Genomic DNA, 22,501 nt, shown 5'->3' on the forward strand with positions numbered 1-22,501 from the left:
CTTTTTTTAAAAAAAAATTAATTTATTTATTTATTTGACACAGAGAGAGAACACAAGCAGGCAGAGAGGCAGGCAGAGAGAGAGAGAGAGAGGGAAGTAGGCTCCCCGCTGAGCAGAGAGCCCGATGCGGGGCTCGATCCTAGGACCTGAGATCATGACCTGAGTTGAAGGCAGAGGCTTTAACCCACTGAGCCACCCAGGCGCCCCTCCCTTGAATCAGTGTTAAAATAGTTTCACATCAGAAATGTGATAAACATGGGGTGCCTGGGTGGCTCAGTCATTAGGCTTCTGCCTTCGGTTCAGGTCATGTTCCCTGATCATGTTCCCTGGTCATGTTCCTGGGATCGAGCCCTGCACTGGGCTCCCTGCTCAGCAGGAAGCCTGCTTCTCCCTCGCCCACTCCCCCTGCTTGTATTCCCTGTCTCGCTGTGTCTCTTTCTGTCAAATAAATAAAGTAAAATAAAATAAAGGAATGTGATAAACAGTTCCACTCAACACTGGAAGTTTTGAAAGAACAGATACCTTCAAACAGGAAAGGAGAGAAGGCACGGCTACCACCTTCTGCTGTGGGAATTTTGACAGCATCTACTAGAATAAAAACTGCATGAGCCCTTTGACTCGGGAATTTTCTCCTGGGGAACTAACCTGTAGGAATAAAGGTATGCGTGCAATGCTCATGCTGACACACGTGTGCACAGCAACACACACACACACGTGCACACGGATGTTTGTTACAACTTTCTTTGTAGTGGGGGAAAGAAAAACCCACTGGGAACAACTAATGTCATCCAATACCGGAGGAGTTTAATAACTTCAGGGCCATTCATACTACAGAATATTATGCCAAATATTACAGAGAAAGAGTTAAGGGGCGCCTGGGTGGGTGAGTGGGGTAAGCGTCTACCTTGGACTCAGGTCATGATCTCAGGGTCCTGGGATCCAGCCCCGCATCGGACTCCTTGCTCATCAGGGAGTCTGCTTCTCCCACTTCCCTTCCCCCTACCCCTGCTCATGTTCTCTCTTTTGCACACACACAATCTCTCTCAAATGAATCAATAAAAAATCTTTTAAAAAAGAGTTAGTTTTATGCACTGATCTGTATTGATCTGAAGGGAATGTTATGGGCGTAATGCTGAGTGAAAATGTTAATGATCTAACAGAAAGCAGTATGCACAGCATCGTGCCAATACTGTAAAAAAAAATTCAAGGGGAACAGAGTAACCCTGGGCTGTGTTCACATGTGGATGGCACAGGGGCTGGGGGTGGAAGCCCCCCACAAACCCTCCATCACCCCCAGAGGAGCAGACATGCAGCGGGAGCCGGAGAGTTGCTTGCTTTGTGTCTTTTGACAGGTGAATAAACTGCTTCCTCACTTCATCCAGGGGATACTGATCAGCGGCACAAGTGGAGATCTTGCTACTTTGGGGTTATCTGGGTAGTTTCGACACCTCTGTTTCCCTCGCTGCCCTTGCTCAGTCCCCCTCCCAATAATCCTGACCCCTTTTTCCCTGCCAGTCCCTTAGTGGGGGGCGCCCCTTGCTGGCTCCCCTGCCTCAGGCTCCGAGGCCATTTCTCTCCCTGCACCCCACACCCTAGACCAGAGTGGCAGGTCTCGAAGGCAGATCATGTCTTTGTCCCCTGTCCCCGTTTCATCGCCACCATGCCCTCAGGAAGAAGGCCACACTCCTAGGAGAAAGGTCCCGATGCCGTGGCCCTTGTCTGCCTTCCCAGTCACATCCGGGACCCCATCCTCCTCCTCTGTCAACACTCTAGGTGGGCTGAGCCTTTTTCTCTTACTCATGTACATACCAGGCCCCCTGTCTGGAAGGTTCTTACCCCCCTGCCACCATTTTATTTAAATATTTTATTTATTTGTCAGAGGGAGAGAGAGAAAGCAAGCACAAGCAGGAGGAGCAGCAGGCAGAGGGAGAAGCCGGCTTCCAGCCGAGCAGGGAACCCAACAGGGACTTGATCCCAGGGCTCTGGAATCATGACTGGAGCCAGAGACAGATGCCTAACCGACTGAGCCATCCAGGCCTCCCTGTCTGGAAGGTTCGCTGCAGCCTCTCTGCGTCTTCTCCCTAAGCTGCTGGTCTAGCTCAGTTGTAGCTTTCTTCAGCCCACATCACCCTGCCTCAGACCCCTGCAGCTCTTGGGGGGCCAGGCTTGGACCTGTCGGCACCTCGATTCTGAGGGCCATGTCGGGAGCCCGGGCCTAGAAGCCCCCAGTAAACGTTTAGCCAAGACTTAATGAGTGCAGGGACCAGGAGGGACCAGGGACCAGGAGGTGTTAGCCTGAGTATCTGATGTTGGTAAGGCCTTCCACCTCCCCGGGCCGGAGCAGAGGCATGGGGGGAGAAGACCCGGAGGGAGCGGGGAAGGCCACTCTAGGCTCCTCTTCCCTCCGATGCTCCCCCTCCCTCTTGGGGTTCTCACTCTGTCCTGCCTGCGGCTGCCTCCAGGCCAAGTCCACACTCCCCATTTCTTACTGATCTTGGCAGGAATAAAACCTTCAGTCTGTTTTTTATGAGCTCAGCAAAGACCAGCTAGAAGTTTCAAAAATAGCCTTCTAAGAAATTGAAAGGAAACACAACAACACAAAAAACCTAGGAGAGTCAAGCCTTCCAAGGAAGGTTCGCTGTGCTTGGACTCCTGGAAGAAGCACGGACTGCCTTCCTGAACCTCAGATGATCTCCTGATGGATGGGCTCAGCTCAGTGGGCACCTTGCCTGGGTTTCCTCCCACCTTGGTTTCCAGCCACCTGGACTCTCTCCACAGAGAGTGTGAGCTGGCTTGCTCCTACACAAACACACTTGCATGCATAATCCACCAAAATACCCTGTTCTGCGCCAGGATGGACTAACGCCGCTTTTCCTGTAGTGCCTGGCTCCTGGCCACACCAGTAGCCTCAGGGAATGGTGGATCTGGAGCTCTGGCGGGCCCCAGGCCTGCCCCACCTGGCTAGCAGCCCTGTCTGCCAAGCTTCAAGTCATTAGGGCCAGGAGCCCTCAGCTACTCATAGTCCTGGCCCTTCTCAGACAGGAGCCAGCCTCACTGCTTGCTTCCCCTCCAGCTTAGCCCTCACCCCAAGACTCTGCTCAGGTAGGAAGGTTCCTGAGATCGCAGAAACACCCCACCCCACCCGACCCCAGCCCCCGCCATGCCCCTGGTCATCCCTCTCAAGCCTGACCCCAGTGGGTACACTTCTTTGTCACTTCCGTTTAGGCAAGAAAAGTTAGAAGTCATCAAAAGGAAATTTACTAGGAAGTCGAGACGCGTGGCAGCGGTGGGGAGGAAGAACAAGAAAAAGCTCTGGCATGGAAACAGATGTTTATTGGGCACAAGTTTGGGCCCCGACAGGAGGAAAGTCAAGCACAGGAAGGGCCATGCTTGGCAGGCTCAGAGCTCCAGGCCTGGGCTGCTGTGACCATAGAGGCGCAGCCTGCCCTGTGGCCGGCCTCCAGCCTTCCCACAGCCCACGTGACTTCTCTCAGCCACGTCTTCCTCCCCAACACCAGCTCGGTGGCAGCCTGTCCCTGTCCTTCTCCACCAGAGATCTTCACTCAGCCCCATACAGGCTTGGCCTCCCTGGACTGAAACTCTACTGGGGGTGCCCCACTGCCTAGCACAGTGCCTGGGACATGGAGGCACTCTGAAGACTTCTTGCCATCTAACCGGTACCACTCTGGCTTTGAACCCGGCTCTGCCTGCTAATGGATGAGTGGCCTTAGCCTCCATCTGCAAAAGTCAGCAGAGGAGGTTTTTTTCCCCCTGGGGTTGGTGTGAGGCTTGGAGGAGAAAAGTCTCATAAATTGGTACCTGGCACACAGCAGGAGCCCATAGGACACCTCTAACTCATTAAGCAATTAGGATGACCATGCCAGTCTTCATCAGCCTCTCCCACTCTTGAGCCTAAGGCCGTCTCGGGCAGTGACAGGTTTGGAGCACTGAAGGATGATCCCAATCCCACACTGGCCTCCCCACCCCATGAAGGAGGGGATCCACTGCTCACAGGCACCAGACAGCTAGGTCCACCTGGAGCCAGAGATGGCCTCCAGCACCTGCCTCCCGGGCCCCCCCAGCAGCCCCCTCCCAGCCCCCCGTACCAGTCCAGGGACACCACTCCGCGGTTCTTCAGGGCCAGGAGCACCACTGAGGGTGGGGCCTCCATTGGCGCCGCCCCGAAGTTGAAGTCGAGCTTCAGATGGGTGAAGACAGTGGGGATCTGGCTTGTGCTGTGTGAAGCAGAGACTCAGACTCAGAGACAGAGGCAGACAGTAGGAACCCCCCACCAGGGGCGGATGGCTGGCCAAGCAATCATCTTCCTGTCGGTGAGAATTGGAGAATCTGGGACTCGGGGACTGGGGTGGGCTAGCATTTGTGACCTTGAGCCCATCCCTGACTTCTTCAGGCCACTCCAGGGATGGAAAGAATTTGGGGGGAGATGGGGAGACACTCCATAGATAAGTCCTGGTGCTGGGGGAAGGGTGTGGGCAGAGAGCTCCAAGAACACCCCAGATAGACTCTGCCCCCGCCCTGAGCCCACCTCACCTGTGCCGGGTGGGCACCTTGTAGGTGAGCTCTTGGGGGGTGGGGTCACGCTCCAAGTAACTGTTGAGCGTGTCTAGGGAGAAGAGGCGCCACAGGTGTTTCCGGGTGATGCCCTTGGCACTGCCCACGGGGCAGACATCCAGGATGGAGAGCAAGGGGTACACAGCCATCAGGAAGACGCAACACAGCTCCTGCCTCTTCCCAGCCTTGTTATCTAGGGGAGAGAGGTGTGGACGTGAGGAGTGGCCTCACCTCTCTGCTGTCCTGGGCCCCAGCATGCAGGCTGAGCATGTAGGATCCCTGGCCACCTTCCCAGGACCCTTGTCAGGAGGAGCGGATATCTCCCAGGCTCTGGGACCTTTCCAGAATAGCCAAGCCTCGTCTGGTACTTTCTATGTGTCAGGCATTGTCTGAAATGCTCTGTGTGCATTGTGGTGCTCACTGGGTGTTGTCGCTTGTTTGCACACTGACTCTCACTAACGGCTTTATTGAGGTAGAATTTATATACCATGAAATTAACACTTTTAACCCATACAATCCAGATTTGTCCTATATTCATAGCTGTGCCACCATCACCACTATCTAATTTAGAACATTTCCATCACCCCCTAAAGAAGCATGGTACCAAAAAGCTGTCACTCCCCGTTCCCCTCCCCCGACACCATCCCCCAGCCACCACTGATCTACTTTCTGTCTCTATAGAGTTGCCTGTCCTGGCTGGACATCTCACATAAACAAAATCATACAATATGTGGGGTTTTGGTGATTGGCTTTTTTCACCTGGTGTAACGTTTTTTCAAAATTCATTCATGGGGTAACACGCATCAGCCTTTTTTTTTTTTTTTCCACATGTGCACACACATACACGGACATCTGTGTGGACGGATGTGGTCATTATGAGGCATACACACCAGTCACCCCAGCACATCCCAGCATGCTAACGCACACCCTGCTGGCACTGTCTGGATCCCCAGCACCCGCCCACCCCAGATCCTGCTCACACAGTCCGCCACCTTTCCTCTCAGGTGGCCCACGTACCTCTGTGCGAGAGGAGAGCATAGCTGATCTTCCAGCAGTACTGGGAGCGCTGGTGGGGACAAGCGGTCAAGCAGATAGTGTCCTGGGACCGGGGTGGCAGGCTCCCCTCTGTGCGGTCCAGCTGCAGGGCTGCTCAGGGATGACCCCGGTAGGGTCAAGGGCAGAAGCAGCCCTCAGTGCAGGCCAGGGAGTCCCAGCCTCTCCTCCTGCTCCTTTCCACATACCCTCCCCTGGGCGCAGAGTACTGGCTAGAGAGCAGGCCCAGAGCCAGGAAAACAGGGAGCAGAGTCCCTCTTCCCAGAGCAGACAGAGGAAACCACGTTTTGTGTCACTGGCGTCTGCTAAGCACTTCACTCTGCCTCGAAGCCCTGGGAGGCAGGTGCTGGCAATCGTCCCATTTTATAGATGAGGCAGCTGAGGCTCAGAGAGTCACCCACCCCATGCCACACATCTAAAAGGTGGAAGCACCAAGTTTTAAGCCCTGCTCTGCCTTCCCCCAAAGCATGATCTGGTTAACCATCGTCCCTCCCTGCTTGCCTCCCTGGCCCCAGCCCTGGCCCGGGCTCGAGTACCAAGAGGCCCGTTGTCCACGACCTGAGGGCTGCACTGCTCCAGGAACAGGCGGTAATAAAGGGTGCAGTTGCCATCATTCAGAAGCTTCAGTGATCTGGACTGCTTGCTGTTCACCAGCACGTTCCCGAATTCCAGCTCCTTTTCCTTCACCTGAGGGCCAGAGTCAGCCGGCCACAGCCCTGGCTTCCCCACCCCTGGCCTCAGAGAATTGATGAGGGAGTACAGGGCCAGAGGGCTGGATGGCTCCCATCCCTTGCCCTCTTGGAGTCGGGCACCCTGGGGCCTTCCCTCCCACCTGTGCCCTGGCCCGCAGCTCCCCAGCCCCACCTGCCAGCGTTCTCCTACTCACGGAGAGGCTGCTGGTGATGCCCATGCCCACCAGCCTGAGCATGTAGTGGGTGGTGGCGGGGGGCTTGGTGTTTGGGGGCAGATCGGCTTCCCAGACCCACATCCCCACTCGGAACAGGTACTTGGTCTCCTCCAGAGGGCTGAAGGTCCATGTCAGCGTCTAGGGTCACAGAGATCATCCCTGCGTGGGGTCTCCAAAACCCCTTGCCCAGACTCCTGGCCACAGGAGATCCCACAGTGGGGGACCAAGCTATGGTACCTCTGAGTGATAACCCTTCCCACACATCGGATTTTATGTTCATTCCTTCAGCCTCTCCATCCTTTATCCCCACGAGGTAAGTGGTATTATTTAGTACCTCATTTTCTGATGACACACCGGAGACAGAGAAGTGGGGTAACTTGCCGCAGGTCACACGGCTGACGAGGGGTTTGGTGGGAGCTGGAGTGTGAGCTCCTGAAGCCAACTCCAGAGCCTATGCTGTCTCTGGCCTCCCTGACTACCACCTGGGTTCTTCCAGACACCATGTGTTGGTGGTTCTGGTGTCCGGCCTCCCCAACTCGTCTGTATGGCCCTAGACCAGGAAATGGGGCTCTGCTAGTTTGGGTCCCAGCCAGTACCCCCCTTCGGACTGCTGCTGAGGACTCCCCTTCCTCACGCCTTCATGATACGCACCCACCTGGCCCCAAACCACCTTGCAGCGATCTTGCAGCTTTGGGGACCATGGATGGAGAGAGGACTTGCCCCTTGAAAGTGTTTCAAGTGCCAGCTCTCCACCTCCTCATTTGTAATATTCATAAATGGCTTTCTCTTCTCTAAGTTTCAATTCTTCTTTGTAAAATGGGGGCTAAGACCATGGTAGCTGTCCCACCTGCTTGTAAGGCGGGGGAGGTGGTTATTGAATAAATGGGAGGGTGCACACTATAAGTCCGGCCCCCGGAGAGGCGTGAGTAAGAGATGATGGTCAAAGTGAAGGTGACCTTGGATCTCCTTAGAGACAGCAGCCCCAGCTCAACGTAGACTCTCTCCAGTGTGAGCCTTGGCTGTGGGCAGGGTGCGGGGAGCATGCAGATGGGAGCACAGGGGTGGCGGGGGCAGCAGCAGGGTGGGGCACTCACAATGCTCTCGCTGGGCTGGATAAGCCCCCGCACAGGCTGGACGGCCAGGATCTTTCCGTAAGGTTGGGAAATCCTCCATTCAAACTCCAGGGGCAGACGCGAGGGATTACGGAAGGTGAAGAGGCTGGTAGAGGAGCAGCCCACCCAGGTGGGCTTGAAGAACACGCTCTTAGAGGTGTCCAGCTTCAGCTGTAGGGGCTCCTCCCGGCTCTGCATGCTTACCTCCTAGGGCCGGGGGAGGGAGGGCAGGGACCGGATGTCACCCCGCTGCCCCGGCTCCCCCAAATGTCTGAGAGGCCACGGGTGGGCAGCTTTTCCCCTGGGAGGGAAGGCAAAAGGCCCTCCTCCAGCCTGGGCACAGGCAGCTTCTGTCAAGGCAGAGTAGGTGGAGACCGACCCAAGAGATGGTTCTTGAAAAGAACCCAGGGACCGAGACAGGAGGTACCGATCATTTCATGGGCCAGATGTGGGCCCACCAGCCTGGCTCCTTTTCTAGCCCAACCCCACACCTCCCTCTGCAACCTGCAATGAGTCTTATTTTGCCCCCACTCATTTCTTTGGGACCTCTGCATCCCTTTTCTTGTCCCAGACACCTTGAGGTCGACATGCTGGGCCTGAGGGTGGGGAGCTCTTCACAAATGGGGCCAAGGGGTCTTTGCCCTCCTAGGGCACTTCCTGGGGGGAGGGGAGAGAAGCAGCCCCTTGGCTACTTTAGGGGAGATTTAGAGGCCAACCCAGAATCTGGCTTTGAGAAGGAAAGCCCCAGACTACGGCTCATTCCTCAGGACCCAGTCCCCTAGCCTTGCCTTTTACCTTGAGATACTGGGGACAAAAATTAAACTGTAAGTAGAAAAGGTGTTGCTTCCAGCAGTTGCCCTTAGGGTAGGTACAGATGAGGAAGATCTGGTGGGCCCTGGGGGCCACGAGGCCTGAACTGGGCCGCAGGGAGATGTCTGAGCTGCTCTGGGGGGCCAAGTTGAAGGTCAACATCATGGAGCCTTTGTTGATCAAGAGCAGGCTACGGTAGGAGGGTTCACCGGCGGACACTGCAGGAAAGAGCTGGGGTGCACAACAAGAGGGATCCACGCTCAGATCTATATGCTTCCTCCTCCCTCACCCCACTGACCCGCACGTGAGCCACATCCCTTGGTAGTCCAGATGCCCGGAGGCTCAGGGAAGTCTGTGTGGGCTTGGCTGGGCCTGTCTTCAAGGAGAGCCAAGATACCTCCACACATCCCAGTCACTCCCCTGCGAGCAGGGAACAGAGGGTCACAGCTTGGCACCAAAAAATGATTCTGTCCTCCAGAGACCTCCAGACAGGGAGAGGGAGTGGCCGTAGGGAAGTGAGCCCAGGAAACACAGTCATCTGAGACTTCCTCCGCAGAGTTAAGGAGGTCTTTCATTTTAGGGTGCCCACAAGTCATCCTTTGGAGAATTCACTTTCAGAGATCCTGGTCCAGAAGCTCTGGGATCAGCAGTCCCTTCTAGATAACTCTCTTACAGAGAGCTGAGAGGAACCCCTTGGCCCCTCTTTGAGAAGGGGAAAGCCCCAGAATTCCCAGCTTCCAAACATTCCTAAAGTGCGTAGGGTATGATCAGCCGCAGGGTAAGAGCTAGTCCAGCCATATCGTATAAGGCCTGAGATCTCGGACAGGGCGCCCACCCAGCTGGGACAGACATGCCCGCCTGTGAGGTGGCGGGTGGGCGGGGGGTTGGGCAACACAGGCCCAGAATCAGATGGACAGACGTAAAAAACTGCTGGGATGGAACCAGCCATGAGAAAGAGACGGGGGTCAGGGAGGGGAACCCCATGCAGTCAGGGAGGGGGACTTGAGCTGAATCTCAGGTGGTGAAGTCAGGTGGGGATTGGAGAGCAGAAGTGCAGCTGGGGGGGGGGGGCAGCACAGGGCCCTGGAGGGGTGCCTTTCCAGCAATATGAGGCATGAGGGCAGGGGAGATGGACAAAAAGGATGACAAAGGTCAGGGAGGCCTGGAAGAGTTGTGGAAGGAGAAACCAGGACTGGAACTCGGTCGTCTGGGTCCAGGCTTGATGCTTTTAAGCCTTCTGTCATCTGGCTGCTCGGGTCAGACATGACCTCCAATGGTTCTTCGGAGAGGCCTGGGAATTATGACTCAGGAAACCAAGGGTCTGGCTCTGTGACCCACAGGAGCCTGGGCAATCTCCAAGCCCAGGGGCTCATGGTGGGAGGGTCAGATCCCTGAGCAGGTGCTTAGCAAACAAGGCACAGACAAATGAAGGAGCCAGAGAATCTTCAATCTCGGTGCGAGATAGCCGGTGAGTATTCCAGATGGAGCAAGGAGCGGCCAGGGGTCCGAAACCAGACTGGCCCCAGAGAGCCCTCCATGCCCGGGGAGCCATGCGGTGGGGAGGGTGTGGGGATGTATGCAAGGCCGGCAGAGTATGGACCGGACCAAGGCCAAACTCCCCTGTCCTACCTCCCACTGCCGCTGGGGCCATGCTCACCTTGGGGGCATGCAGAGAATACTGAGGGACAGGGTGTTCCAAGGCAGCACGATAGCTGTGGCCTTGTGCATGGACGGTCAGGCACCAGGAGGGACACACGGTGCAGTCCTCCTCGATGTTATTATAGCTCTGCAGAACCTGCACAGGGGGCCAGACCAGTGGACGAGCTGAGAGTCCCATGTCTGACCCTGCGGGGCCCCCTATCCTGCCCCACTGTGCTACAGGAGTCCCACACCAGGCACAGAGAGAGGACAGGGTCTCCCTGGGAAGACAGCGCAGAGAACAGCCATCTTAACGGCTCTGACCACAGGGCACAGGGGCCGTGCTCGGCACTCCCGCAAGGAGGCTCTGTCATAACCACAGCAGCAGCAGGCTGGGGCCGAGGCAGGGGTGTGAGGACAGCATTTCTCCTGCAGGAATGTGGCGGCCTAGAGATGCGCCCGCCAAAAGAAACAGGACACGAGCCACGAAGGCAAGCCACAAAGGTAGTTTTACGTGTTCTAGCAGCCAGTCTCAAAGTGAAACGACATGCCTCCAGGCGGGAAGAAGTTAGAGGCTGGGCTATCAGCCTCCCTGAGGGTATCTCAGAAGGAGTCCCCTAATGGAAGGTGGCAATCTCAGCGATATGACTTATTTATCCCAACGGATCCCAAATCTTACCACTTCAACCCAAAATCAACATATAAGTGATGCGTGAGATACCTTACATTCTTTTGGCGCTAAGTTTTTGAAAGCCGGTGGGTCTCTTATGATGTATCTCATTTGAACTGGCCACCTTTTGGGTGTTCGGTGGTCATGTGTGGCTGGTGGCTGCTGTAGCACACAGGGCCGGGCCAGAGCCAGTAGCCTAACAATCTGGATGGGTCAGACTTGGCAAAGCCAGGTGTCCACAGCCTTATTCCTAAATCCTCCATATCTCCCTGTCTCCCACCCCCCGCTGCCAAGATATTAGAGCGGAGGCAATTAAAGTCTTAGCTTTGGAAAGCCTTCTCAAAAGTTCAGATATGGTCCCACACTTTTAGATGAAAAGACCAGGGCATCAGGGACATTAAAGGACTTTCCCAGGGTCACAGAGCTGATAAGGGATGCTAATCTCTCATTCCTGGCACCCTGGCCCCTGGCAGAGAATAGCAGCATAGGTAGAGCCGATAAGGAAGGGAAAAAGCAGGACCAGAGATGAGGGAGTGACCAGCATCTGCTGTGCTCAGCCCAGCCTATGGTCCAAGTTGCCTGGCCAAGGGAAGTCATGCTAGAAGCTCCCCCCACCGCCCCCGCCTAATTATCCGGCTCCCCTGACTTGGTCTCCCAGGCTCTGGTTCCTGCCCATAGTTCTTCTGGATGGACCATTCCCTACTTCAAGGACTAGAGAGAAGTCAGGAGCTCCAGGGAGTGACTCCTTGTGTGGTGAGTTTTCCCAAAGGGCTGGACCCCAGCTGAGTTCTCTCTTGACTGGGTGTGGGGTACAGGGGTGACACAAGCACTAGAGGCAGTCAGATGGGCCAAGAACCCCTTGGCCAAGGCAGCTGATAAGCCTTGGAGAAGACAAACCAGTAAGGACTGTGGAGTGTGGCCAAAGAGGAGCCTGGCACAGAGAGGAAGGATCCTCTAGGGGCTCCCGCCACTTCCTGCAACCCCACCTTGCCATTCAAGCTCCAGGGCAGACAGGAGGCCCTCCCCTGATCTCTTCTGCCCGCACACACCTTATAGACAGCGAAGGCCTCGAGCTCCACGGCGTACAAGCAGTTGGGGTCAGGTGGATGGAAGTGCAGGCGCATGGCCATGGACTTCAGTGGAGGCACACTGCAGGTATCTGGGGTCACCCAGAAGGGGCAATCAGACCTATGTGTCCAGACCACCGTGATCTTGCCCTTGGTGTGGTTCATCAAGCACAGGGGGACAGGGTTGGGGTTCTCAGGCCCGGGGCAGGCACCAAAGTCCACCTCTGTGGGCTCTATGCTGACTGGTGGGGGGAAGATGGCTATGTCATTGGTGCCATCGAAGAAGTACTCAGTCATGGGGGAAATGAGAGGATACTTCGGGGATGACGCGTCCGCCAGGTCCTGTGTGGGGAGAGACAGGTGAGCGGGGGCCCAACTGCCATTTCTCCTGCCACTGCCCCTCATTCGCGTGCCCCTTTCTGGAAAAGATGACAGGGATCCACACAGGTCATCCCCAACTACTAATGGCACCCACAGGGCTCTGGGGGAACATGGCTCGCTAAGAATTTCTGGAGAAGGGAGCATGGACCTGGGGAAGGGAGCCAGCCTATCTGTGGGAGGCCCCAAGTGGTCCATCAAACCTCGGTGGGAATCCTGAGGGCCCCATTCTTATCCTGCTCCAGCTTCTTCTCCCTCAGCAAGGTGCTCAAGATGTCGGGAGGGTAGAACGTCAGGCCCCGTGCCAGGTGCGTGCGGTACCAAGCCAGATGCTGTGGCCTCAGGATGGCTGGCTTGGTGCTGTCTGAGTGGCAGGTCCCAATCAGGTCCAGGAACAGGGGGTCCTATGACATGCATCTGTATGAGGCTAGACTTCAGCCTCCGCTTGCCACCTGGGCCAGATGCCAGCTGGTCAAGGTGCAATTTGGATAACCTTGCCCATGGCCCTGAGTTGGGTCTGACTTTAAGGCTCTCTACTCTGAGTCCAGTCCCCCCTCTCCCCAGCCCATTGGCAGCAGCAGCAGCAGCAGCAGCAGCAGCAGAAAAGCCCTTGACCTGGTCTGGAGTGAGCCTTCCTATGTGCTTGGCCCGGCCCTGGCAGAGATAATCCAAGCAGAGTTTCCTGAATACAAAAGAGTGATCGCCAAGCACTGTCTTCATCAGTGGGCCTCAGGTTGGTTCCTCCAAGTCCCAGGAGAGCCCCTCCTCGCCTCTGCCCCCACTGCTCACCTGGTGGTGGATGAGACAGGCCACTCGCCGGGAGTAGATGATGGGGTGAGTGGGCCGGAAGGCACAGTGCAGGGTCATGCGGGCCTTGCCCACCAGAGTCCCAAAGGCCGGTCTGATGCCGAAGACACTCTCTTGGCAGTCAATGGCAAACTGGAAGTAGGCTGTGCAGTCCGACTTGTTCTCGATCCACAGGGGCTGCTCCGAGAACTGTCCAAGGTTGACCCAGCTGAAGTTGACACAGTTGTGTTGCAGGGACACATCAGGACCTGAGTGGAGATGGGACTCTTGTGAGCCCTGCCACCTGGGTGGGGCTGGGCTATCAACCTCCCTGAGGATATCTCAGAAGGAGTCCCCTAATGGAAGGTGGCAATTCCTGGAGACAGAAGGCTGAGCCCCAGCAACCCGAGCTGACCTCCAAGTTCATCAGGGGGTAAGGGCAGGAATATGATCTCTGAGCGTCCAAAACTGATTCCACACTGAGCCCACTAGGGGGCAGCAGACACCCAGGCTGAAGGGCATGGAGGCACCAGGCCTTTCAACCAGGCCAAGATCCCTTCCCAGTCCTAAATGGGGGCTGCTCCTGTCCCCAGAGGCAGTGCGCTGTCCTAGGGTGGCCAGTACCTCTACAGAAACCAACGACTTTGAGCAGGGTTTGGGAGGCACAGCCAGAGGGCATGATGGACAAGTAGTCAATAGTTCTGACGTCCAAGGTCTCAGGGTGGAAGGACACTGACACTAACTTCTTCCCGCCTGGAGGCACAATGCCATTGGTAGTGGGGCATGAGAAGGTATGATCTTTGGCCAGCACGTCTGGGGCTACTTCGATCCGGAAGGGGGCGCTCACCTGTGGGACCAGGGAGGGGCAGAAGGGTCAGGTCACAGGGTGAGGCAGCTGTCCTTACCAAAGTGCATGACTGAGCAGGTGAGGACAGCCGAAGTCCATCCTGTGCCCTACTTGTCAGTTTGAGTACAGAGGCCACCTCACCAAGAGGAAAGAAGAGGCCAAGCTATGTGCTAGGCACTGGGACAGCCTGGTGGGCACTCTTTTCTTTCCCCGAAAGTATCAGAAAGGCTAGCTGTGGTCCTGGGGGTAGGACCCCCTTAGGGCTGCTCTTGGAGTTGCTCTGGGGGTGTCAAGGGATACCCCAGCCCAGTCCCCAGCTGAGAAGAGAGGACACCTGTTGACACATGCGTGTATCAACAGACGTGAGTTATATGAGGCTTGGGGCCAAAGCACGGAGAGGAAGAGGGCACTTTGTAAAGGGGAGGGGTCTTAGAAGCATCTGGTCCTGTGGTCCTGCCTGCCCACGCCCCGATCCCCCCCAACAGGAGGCATACCGCCGAAGGGTTGTAAAGCTTGATCTGCCTCTCCGCGGTGCAGCCCACGGCAACCGTGCCAAAGTGCAGCACTTTCTGGGCGCCTTCAGCATCCTGGTCCTCTGGGCGCTTCTGCTTTATGCTCACCAGCAGTTGTGCACACTTGGCTGGGGCAGAGATGGGGAGTCTTGGGAAGAAACCCACCAGGGTCTCTGTTGCCCCAGCTGAACTGTCCCTTGAAGAAGGCAGGGATCCCCAGGGAAGCACTGGTCTGCCACACCAAGGAAGGCAAAGAAAAGGCAAGGCCTGCAGGGCTCGGGGGTGGGGGGGGGGGGGAAGCTGGTGGAGGTCCTGTGGAGGACAGGCCAGCAGGGGAGGTGCGGGGGTGCACCCTGAGGCTCTGAGACCCAGAAGGGGCAGCAGGGGACTCGGGACAAGTGAGAGGTCGGGCCTCACCCACAGCCTGCAGCTGGATGCTGCTTTTTTGCTTGCTGCCCTCTCCGTACCAGCACGTGGCCTGAACTTCATACAGGATAGCCAAAAGGGGATGAAATGTCACCTTGATGTAGGAGGCCTGGCCTGGCTCCAGCAGGCCCGTGGTGGGCAGTATATGGAATGGGCTGGGGAACTCCCAGGTGAAGAAGGTGGGCAGGTCCCTGGAGAGGGCGGGGGGTTGCAGATCAGAGCCTCTGGGCTCATTTGGACCCCTGTCTCTACTTTAGAAAGACCCAGAGATGCTGGGCCCTTCTCTTCCTCCCCTCCCCCAACAGCATCCTGGCACCCTCCTCACCGAGCTCACTCTCCCCACCTCTGAGCCTCAGCTGCTCCCCTCACCCCACATTTTCCAGGCAGAACCAGGCCTCAGCTGTGTCCCCCACGGCACACATGGGCAACTGTAGGGACGGTGGGCAGATCAGACTGTGGCGAGGCAGGGTGGCCCTCAGGTCCACATAGAACATTCCCTCTTCTTTCTCAAACCAGAGCTGGTCCACATACTCCTTCTGCAACGTGGGAGGTGGGGGGGGCCGGAGGCAGTCACATATCCGTGGTAAGTGTATGGTGTTCAGGGACCACAATCCCCCCCCACTCCACCCCTCCTGCTATTGGTTCTGCCCCCAACACAGTTGCTGAGGGCGGGGCTGGATCATGCCCTCCCCCCATCAGTGTCCGAGGAGAGCTGGGTACTCATCCTCTCACACTGTCTTGGTCTCAGAGATCAGGGGCCTCTTTTGCGAGGACCAAAGTATTTGGGGGAATGTTCCGAGAGTAGGAAGAGATTAAGGGTAAGGAATCTAAGGCTTGTGGCCAATAGAGTAGCACAGACTAGTCTCCAACATCCGACTGGGATCCCCCCTGCTGTCCAATGAGTTCAGGCTGGGAGCCTCTCCAGGGTTTCCCAAGCTGGAGCTTCTGGAGCTGGCAGGATGGGTGTGTGTGTGTCTTGGTGGGGGAGGGGGGTTCTTTTTGCTGCTCTGCTCTGCTTCCTATTCCAAGGACACGGTGCCCATGTCCCTCCCTGACCGCCCCCTCTCATCGGCAGACCTTACCTCTTCCAGAGGCCGGAAGATAATGGGGAGTGTGAAGGTTATGCCTGGGCTCAGCAAGATGGGCAGGGGGATGACGGTGAAGAAGAACTTGGTCTTGGGGGGCCTGCAGGAGAGAGCCGGGGCTTAAGCATTTCACGATCAGGGCTCAGATAACAAGAAAAATCCTGGCGCACTGAGCTGAGGGAAACCAAGGCTGAGACCAGAGGGGCCAGGGTGCCTATCCAAGCCGAGATCTAGGCAAGGCTGTGGAGTCTCAAAACAGTAGATAGTGCAGACTTCTGAAATAGTTACAGGAAGATGATACTACCAATAACTCTGTACCAATAAATGTTCAAGTTTACGGGCACTAGATGGCTCAGTGGGTTAAGCCTCTGCCTTCCGCTCAGGTCATGATCTTAGGGTCCTGAGATTGAGCTCCACATTGGGCTTTCTGCTCAGCAAGGGGCCTGCTTCCTTTCTTCTCTCTCTGCCTGCCTCTCTGCCTGCTGTGATCTCTGTCTGTCAAATATATAAATTAAAAGTTAAAAAATGTTCAAGTTTAGGGGCGCCTGGGTGGCTCAGTGGGTTAAGCCGCTGCCTTCGGCTCAGGTCCTGATCTCAGGGTCCTGGGATCGAGTCCCGCATCGGGCTCTCTGCTCAGCAGGGAGCCTGCTTCTCTCTCTCTCTCTGCCTGCCTCTCCGACTACTTGTGATTTCTCTCTGTCAAATAAATAAATAAAATCTTAAAAAAAAATGTTCAAGTTTAGATGACATAAACCCATTTCTAGGAAACAATAACTTACCAAAGTGGACTCAATAATTAGATAATTCACTTTATGGCCATCCTACCTAAAATCATCAAAGCCATTGAATAAGTAGTTAAGAATTTTCCCATAGAGGGGTGCTTGGGTAGCTCACTCAGTTAAGCATCTGCCTTCGGCTCTGGTCATGATTGCAGGGTTCTAGGATGGAGCCCCGCATGGGGTTCCCTGCTCAGTGGGGACCCTGCTTCTCCTCCGCCTCTGTTGCTCCCCCTGCTGTGCTCTCTCATTCTCCCTCTCTCTCAAATAAATAAGTAAAATCTTCCCACAGAGAAAACACTAAGTTGGATGGCTTCACAGCAAGTCCTACCAGACATCTGATAAAAAATAAGCCCAGTTGGGGCACCTGGGTGGCTCAGTGGGTTAAGCTGCTGCCTTCGGCTTGGGTCATGATCTCGGAATCCTGGGATCGAGCCCCGCATTGGGCTCTCTGCTCAGCGGGGAGCCTGCTTTCTCTCTCTCTGCCTGCTTGTGATCTCTCTATGTCAAATAAATAAATAAAATCTTTGAAAAAAAAAATAAGCCCAGCCTTACCTTCCCAGTAATATAAAATAAGGGAAAAAGGTCCCCCAAATATACGGATCCACTGTAACACTGTTACCGAAATCTAACAGAAGCAGGAGAGGAATGAAAAAGTATAGATTTATCTCTCTCATAAACAAAAGGAGAGAGCCAAAGGAATTTAGCAATGTATAGAAAGAATTATGACAAAGTTGAGTTCGCTCCAGGAAATACATGGTTGGTTTAGCAGAGGAAATCAATTAATGTACTCCACCAGGTTAACAAATTAAGGCAGAAAAAAAATCAAATGATCATCTCAATAAAGAAAAATATTAGGTAACTTTCAACTTGTTTATAAGAAAAACTCTCAGCAAAGTAGGAATAGAAGGGAATGTCCTTAACCTGATAAAATCTTTAAAAAACCCAAGTCAAAACCAAAAGCCACAGGAAACATCCAAACCAATGGTGATATGTTGGAATTGTTCACATTAAGATCACAAACAAACAAGGATAAACATCAGTGGAGGAGGAGATCATCAGGGAAAGCATAAACTTTTCAACAAATGGCTTGGGGATATTTAGACATTTGTTTGAAGAAAAGCATCATCGGATCCCTACTTGAAACCATTCAATAAATAGATAAATAAAATAACATCATTCACAAAAATCAATTCTGCGTAGATTAAAGACAAACATGAAAAGCAAAACCATCATCTTTAGAAGATACTATAGGAGGGGCGCCTGGGTGGCTCAGTCGTTAAGCATCTGCCTTCAGCCTGTGTCATGATCCCAGGGTCCTGGGATCGAGGGTCCTGGGATCGACCTCTGCATAGGGCTCCCTGCTCAGCAGGAAGCCTGCTTCTCCTTCTCCCACTCCCCCTGCTTGTGTTCCCTCTCTTGCTGTCTCTCTCTCTCTGTCAAGTAAATAAATAAAATCATTTTTTTAAAGATTTTTTAAAAAGATTTTTTTTAAAAAACTTTGTTTTTAAAAAAGAAAATCTTTAAAAAATAAAATCTTTTTTTAAAGATTTTTAAAACAGATTTTTTTTTATAAATCTGTTTTAAAAAAGATTTTATTTATTTACCTGACAGAGAGAGAGATCATAAGTAGGCAGACAGGCAGGCAGAGGGAGAGAGGGCGAAGCAGGCTCCCTGCTGAGCAGAGCCCAATGCGGGGCTCGATCCCAGGAATCTGGGATCATGACCTGAGCGGAAGGCAGAAGCTTAACCCACTGAGCCACCCAGGCACCCCTAAATAAATAAAATCTTTTTAAAAAAAGAAGATACTATAGGATAGTGTCTTCATGACCTAGGCAGTGGGAGAGAAGGACTTCTTAAAAGCAGCATCAATCATAACCTAAAAAGATTGATACATTTGATTCCTTTGAAATGAAGAACTTCAATTCTTCAAAAGACATGGTAAATAAATGAAAAGACAAGTCACAGGTGGCAGGAGATAGTTACAACACATGACTGACAAAAGATTAGTAGCAATAAGAACTTCTATTTGAAAAAAAGACAGGGGCACCTGGCATGGGACTCTTGATCTAGGGGTTGTGAGTTTGAGCCTTGTGTGAGGGTGAAGTTCATTAAAAAAAAAAAAAAGACAATCTAAGAGAAAAGTGAGTCCAGTCTTAAATAGGAATTCCACCAATGAAATGGCCAATAGCACACGAAAGACACTTAGCTGTGTTGACAAGCAGGGAAATGTAAATCAGAGCCACAAAAAAATCACCACTGTTGGAAATATTTTAAATTCTGACAATAGCTTTGGTTGGTAAAATTGTGGAAGTGGGGGAATTCGTGCTTGGCTGGTGGGAACAGAAATATGAATGAGTACTTTAGAGAAGAGTTTCTATAAAAGGCAAGAATGGACATGCTCTAGGTCACAGCAATTCTCCTCCTATGTATCTACCCTAGGAAAAAACCTGCAGGTGAAGATCTATACATGAATGCTGATCACAGTCCCAGACCAGAAATAACCCAAACATCCCTCAGCAGAAGAATGGATAATATATTACAATATAAGCATCTGTTGGAATATTATACTGTGATGACCAAGAATGAACTATGGTCACATGCAGATGAGTCTTCCAAATATAACGTAACTTAACAAAACCCAAGGAGATTAAAAAAAAAATATGCCATACTATTCTACTTACATCAAGTTTGTTAAGAAGGTAAAATTAAACTATATCATCTAGGGATGCAAACATAGGTGGTAAGTCCCTTCTTTAGAGAAAAGCAAGGAAATCTTTAAGTCAAGAGGGTGGTTACTTTTATGGTTGTGAAGGTGTTTCGACAGGGGAGTGACACACCATGGGAGAAGGTCAGCTTCAGACACGTACTGTTCTATTAGTAATCTGGTCACGAGGGCTCCTCTTTCAATAATTATTCAAACTGTGCCTGTTTTATATGCTCTTCTAATTTTAAATGATAACTTAAATTTTTGAAAAGATATATTTATTTATTTTAGAGAGAGACAGAGAACGCGGTGGGGAGGGGTACAAGGAGAGGCAGAGAGAATCTCCAGCAGACTCCCCGCTGAGCAAGGAGCTGGGTGCAAGGTTGATCTCACGACCCTGAGATCATGACCGGAGCCGAAACCAAGAGTTGATTCTTAACTGTCCGAGCCACTCAAAGTCCCCTAATTTTATATGAAAATTTTAAAGTTTGGTTTCTAAAGAGTGACTGGGGGGCTTGAGGGCTCAGGGGCTGGATCTCTGATCCCTGATACTCATACCTGTACACCATCTTCTGGGTTTTCAATGACACGTTTTTCAGAGCTAGGTTCTTGGTGACCTCCTTCCCTAATGTCCAACCTTTCCACTGCAGTACCTCGGCCACCTCAATGCCCCAGATGACTCTCTTCTTCACTTTGTCTCGCTTCTTTGAGAAGCACACGCAAGTGTCCATCAAGCTGGCTGGCTGTCCAGATGTCAGGGAAAAGGAGGAGAAGAAAGGGCATGTTAACAGGGTAAGATTCAAATACCCAGAGAACAGGCAAAGATCTCCCTTCTCCAGGAAGTAAGGAATTACCCCACCTCTGGCCCTTGGGGGATGGTCTTGGAGAGAGACGGTGAGGGGCAGTAAGCCCTGGAGTCAGATATCACTGTTTCTGAGGTCATGGCGATGGTTTTCCAACTAGATTTTCCATGACCCCGCCCCTACAGCCGTCCCTGGACCACTCCATCCGATACTGAGCAGTCTTAGTCTGCTCTGTTCCTCAGTGCACCTAAAGATACCAGTCCTCTCTGGTGTTGTCTTGTCCTTTCCCTCCTTCCCATCCTATGCTTTTATGCTTTTGCTGCAGAAGTCTTTCATAGCTGGAGTGGTCTATCCTGCACAATTTTGGAGATGACGAGAATACTCTACCATTCCCTCTCCCATCCCTCAACTGCCTGGTAGAGCAGGGGAAGGAGTCAATCTGCCTGCAAGAAACCTCCACCCCCCACCGTGATGTGGGGCCACTCCAAGGGCTGCTCCTGACAATGCTAGAGGAGCTATGTGCCAACGCTTCCCATCAATCATGGAAAATCCTTACCAAGCTGATCCCTAGCCCCATCTACCTGAGAAGGGAGGGGGATGGAGGGGCAAAGCCAAGGTGAAGAGAAGATGAGCAAGATACCTCTTCCTACCACAGTCTTTGCGATGAACACTCCCCTTACCGCCATGTTACATTATCTTTGGGCAAGTATTGCTTCCATGTTGTTACTTAAAATAAAGATATATTCATCTGTTGGACAAATATTTGTTGACTACATACCACATGCCAGACATTGTGCTAGGCACCAGGACCACAACAGTGAACAAGATAGATGCATCTCTTCTCTCTTGGAGCTTACACTCTTAGTTTAAATATTTACAGAGTGTCAGGTGGCCAATGTGGTATTTTCTTTCCTGGTCAGCCCATGGAGGAAAGGTGACATGGGTGGGAAAGGGTAATTTACGGTAATATCAGTTGGGACATCAGTCAGGTCCAGTCAGGAAAACAGAAGCCACCGTGGGTGTTTAAAATGAGGAATTTAATGCACAACCAAGGTATAGTGAAGTGCCCAGAAGCTAGCAACATCAAGAAAGGGCTGCTGTGCTTGGTTAGGGGAGGTGCTGGGCTTCTCAGAGCCCTGACGCCTTTCGGGTGGGGACTGGGGTCATGGGGAGATGCAGCTGCTGATGGGACTACTGTCTCAAAAGCCGGGGGTGGGGGTGGGGGAGAGAAATACCCTGGCCCCTCCCTTCCACTCTACTTCCAATCTCCTGCCAGCTCAGGCAGAGTAGGGAAGGGTGGCAAAGAAACATGGGGCAGACAAGCCCAGAATGGCCCAGAGGGAGGGAGTGAGATGATGACCCCACAGTCCTCAGGGAAGTCCTCAGGCAAGCACCACTGTATCTAGAGAGACACAAGAATGCACACACAACACAGACACATGCGGCACCCCACACAGTCACACACCCCAAACACTCCTAGACAACTACCTTCCACCCCTGCCACTGCAATGTCACAGAGAGACACCCGAGAGCTGCAAAAAAGTCAGCAACATCCACATCTGGGTCACGCACACAGGGTCAAGCCCAGGAGAACTTTCTGAGGGAAGAGAGAACCCTTGACTACTCTCTCAGCTCTGACTGGCACCTCTCCAGGTGGCGTGGTGCTCCATGTATGCAGGGTATAGGGTTGGGGTTTGGACAGAGGAGTCAGGTCCTTCCGGACTCCTACCCCACCCCCTGCCTCCTTGCCCCCTGCCCTGTTGTCCCCCTGCCCCCCCCACCCTGGTCATGGGCTCACCCGGGCACTGGTGTTGCTGCTGCTACAGACGCTTAGCGCCACACTGCTGCCGGTGATGGTGGCCATGGCCGCTGTACTGGCACTCAGACAGGACCCAGAGTTCATGGTACAGTCCCCGCTGTCCCTAATCTGTGTCAGGGAGCTTGGGGCTGCCTGGAAGAGCATCAGCCACCTAGAACACAAGTCCAAGGGGAGCACTCTGGCTGAGCCAGAAGTTCCTGCCAATGGGGAGCTAGGAAGAGACCAGAGGGGAGACAGAGACATCAAAGAAAGAGGCTCGTGGAGTAGACTCACTGATGCTCTCATTATCAAAGAAGGGCCCACTTTCCAGCTGTGGCAAGGAGGCAGGAGGTGGCTCCACGAGCAATGAGCCTGAATCTAAGATCCAGTGCTTGACCCAGGAGCCTAGAAACTCCCCATTCAGGAGAGGGACCCAGGGATGAGGCCTGCCATGGCCATGCATGGCATTTCTCAGGAAGCCCCGAGGGAGTGAGGCACATGCATTACCTTTAGCTGGCTTTTGCCCTCTACTTCTGAACGTGTCTTGCCTCCTC

The 22,501-nt window shown here is 53.4% G+C and overlaps 1 protein-coding gene across 1 annotated transcript in view; it reads right to left on the bottom strand.

Moving 5' to 3' along the window:
* Positions 1-22,124, bottom strand: part of CFAP65 (cilia and flagella associated protein 65) — a 33,861-nt gene extending 11,737 nt beyond the window's left edge. Inside the window, exons 1-18 of the mRNA XM_059393495.1 lie at positions 21,948-22,124; positions 19,905-20,089; positions 15,861-15,963; positions 15,148-15,314; positions 14,770-14,969; positions 14,335-14,480; positions 13,618-13,840; positions 12,997-13,262; positions 12,411-12,611; positions 11,812-12,171; positions 10,112-10,249; positions 8,440-8,685; positions 7,627-7,851; positions 6,512-6,670; positions 6,162-6,312; positions 5,590-5,718; positions 4,552-4,765; positions 4,107-4,235 (exon numbers count right to left, since the gene is read on the bottom strand). Of these exons, the coding sequence (XP_059249478.1) occupies positions 4,107-4,235; positions 4,552-4,765; positions 5,590-5,718; positions 6,162-6,312; positions 6,512-6,670; positions 7,627-7,851; positions 8,440-8,685; positions 10,112-10,249; positions 11,812-12,171; positions 12,411-12,611; positions 12,997-13,262; positions 13,618-13,840; positions 14,335-14,480; positions 14,770-14,969; positions 15,148-15,314; positions 15,861-15,963; positions 19,905-20,089; positions 21,948-22,112 (3,407 nt within the window). The 5' untranslated portion in view covers positions 22,113-22,124. The remainder of the gene's footprint in view (positions 1-4,106; positions 4,236-4,551; positions 4,766-5,589; positions 5,719-6,161; positions 6,313-6,511; positions 6,671-7,626; positions 7,852-8,439; positions 8,686-10,111; positions 10,250-11,811; positions 12,172-12,410; positions 12,612-12,996; positions 13,263-13,617; positions 13,841-14,334; positions 14,481-14,769; positions 14,970-15,147; positions 15,315-15,860; positions 15,964-19,904; positions 20,090-21,947) is intronic.
* Between the last annotated feature and the right edge of the window lie 377 nt (positions 22,125-22,501).

Source organism: Mustela nigripes, chromosome 3 (genome assembly GCF_022355385.1).
Source record: "Mustela nigripes isolate SB6536 chromosome 3, MUSNIG.SB6536, whole genome shotgun sequence".
NCBI lineage: Eukaryota > Metazoa > Chordata > Mammalia > Carnivora > Mustelidae > Mustela > Mustela nigripes.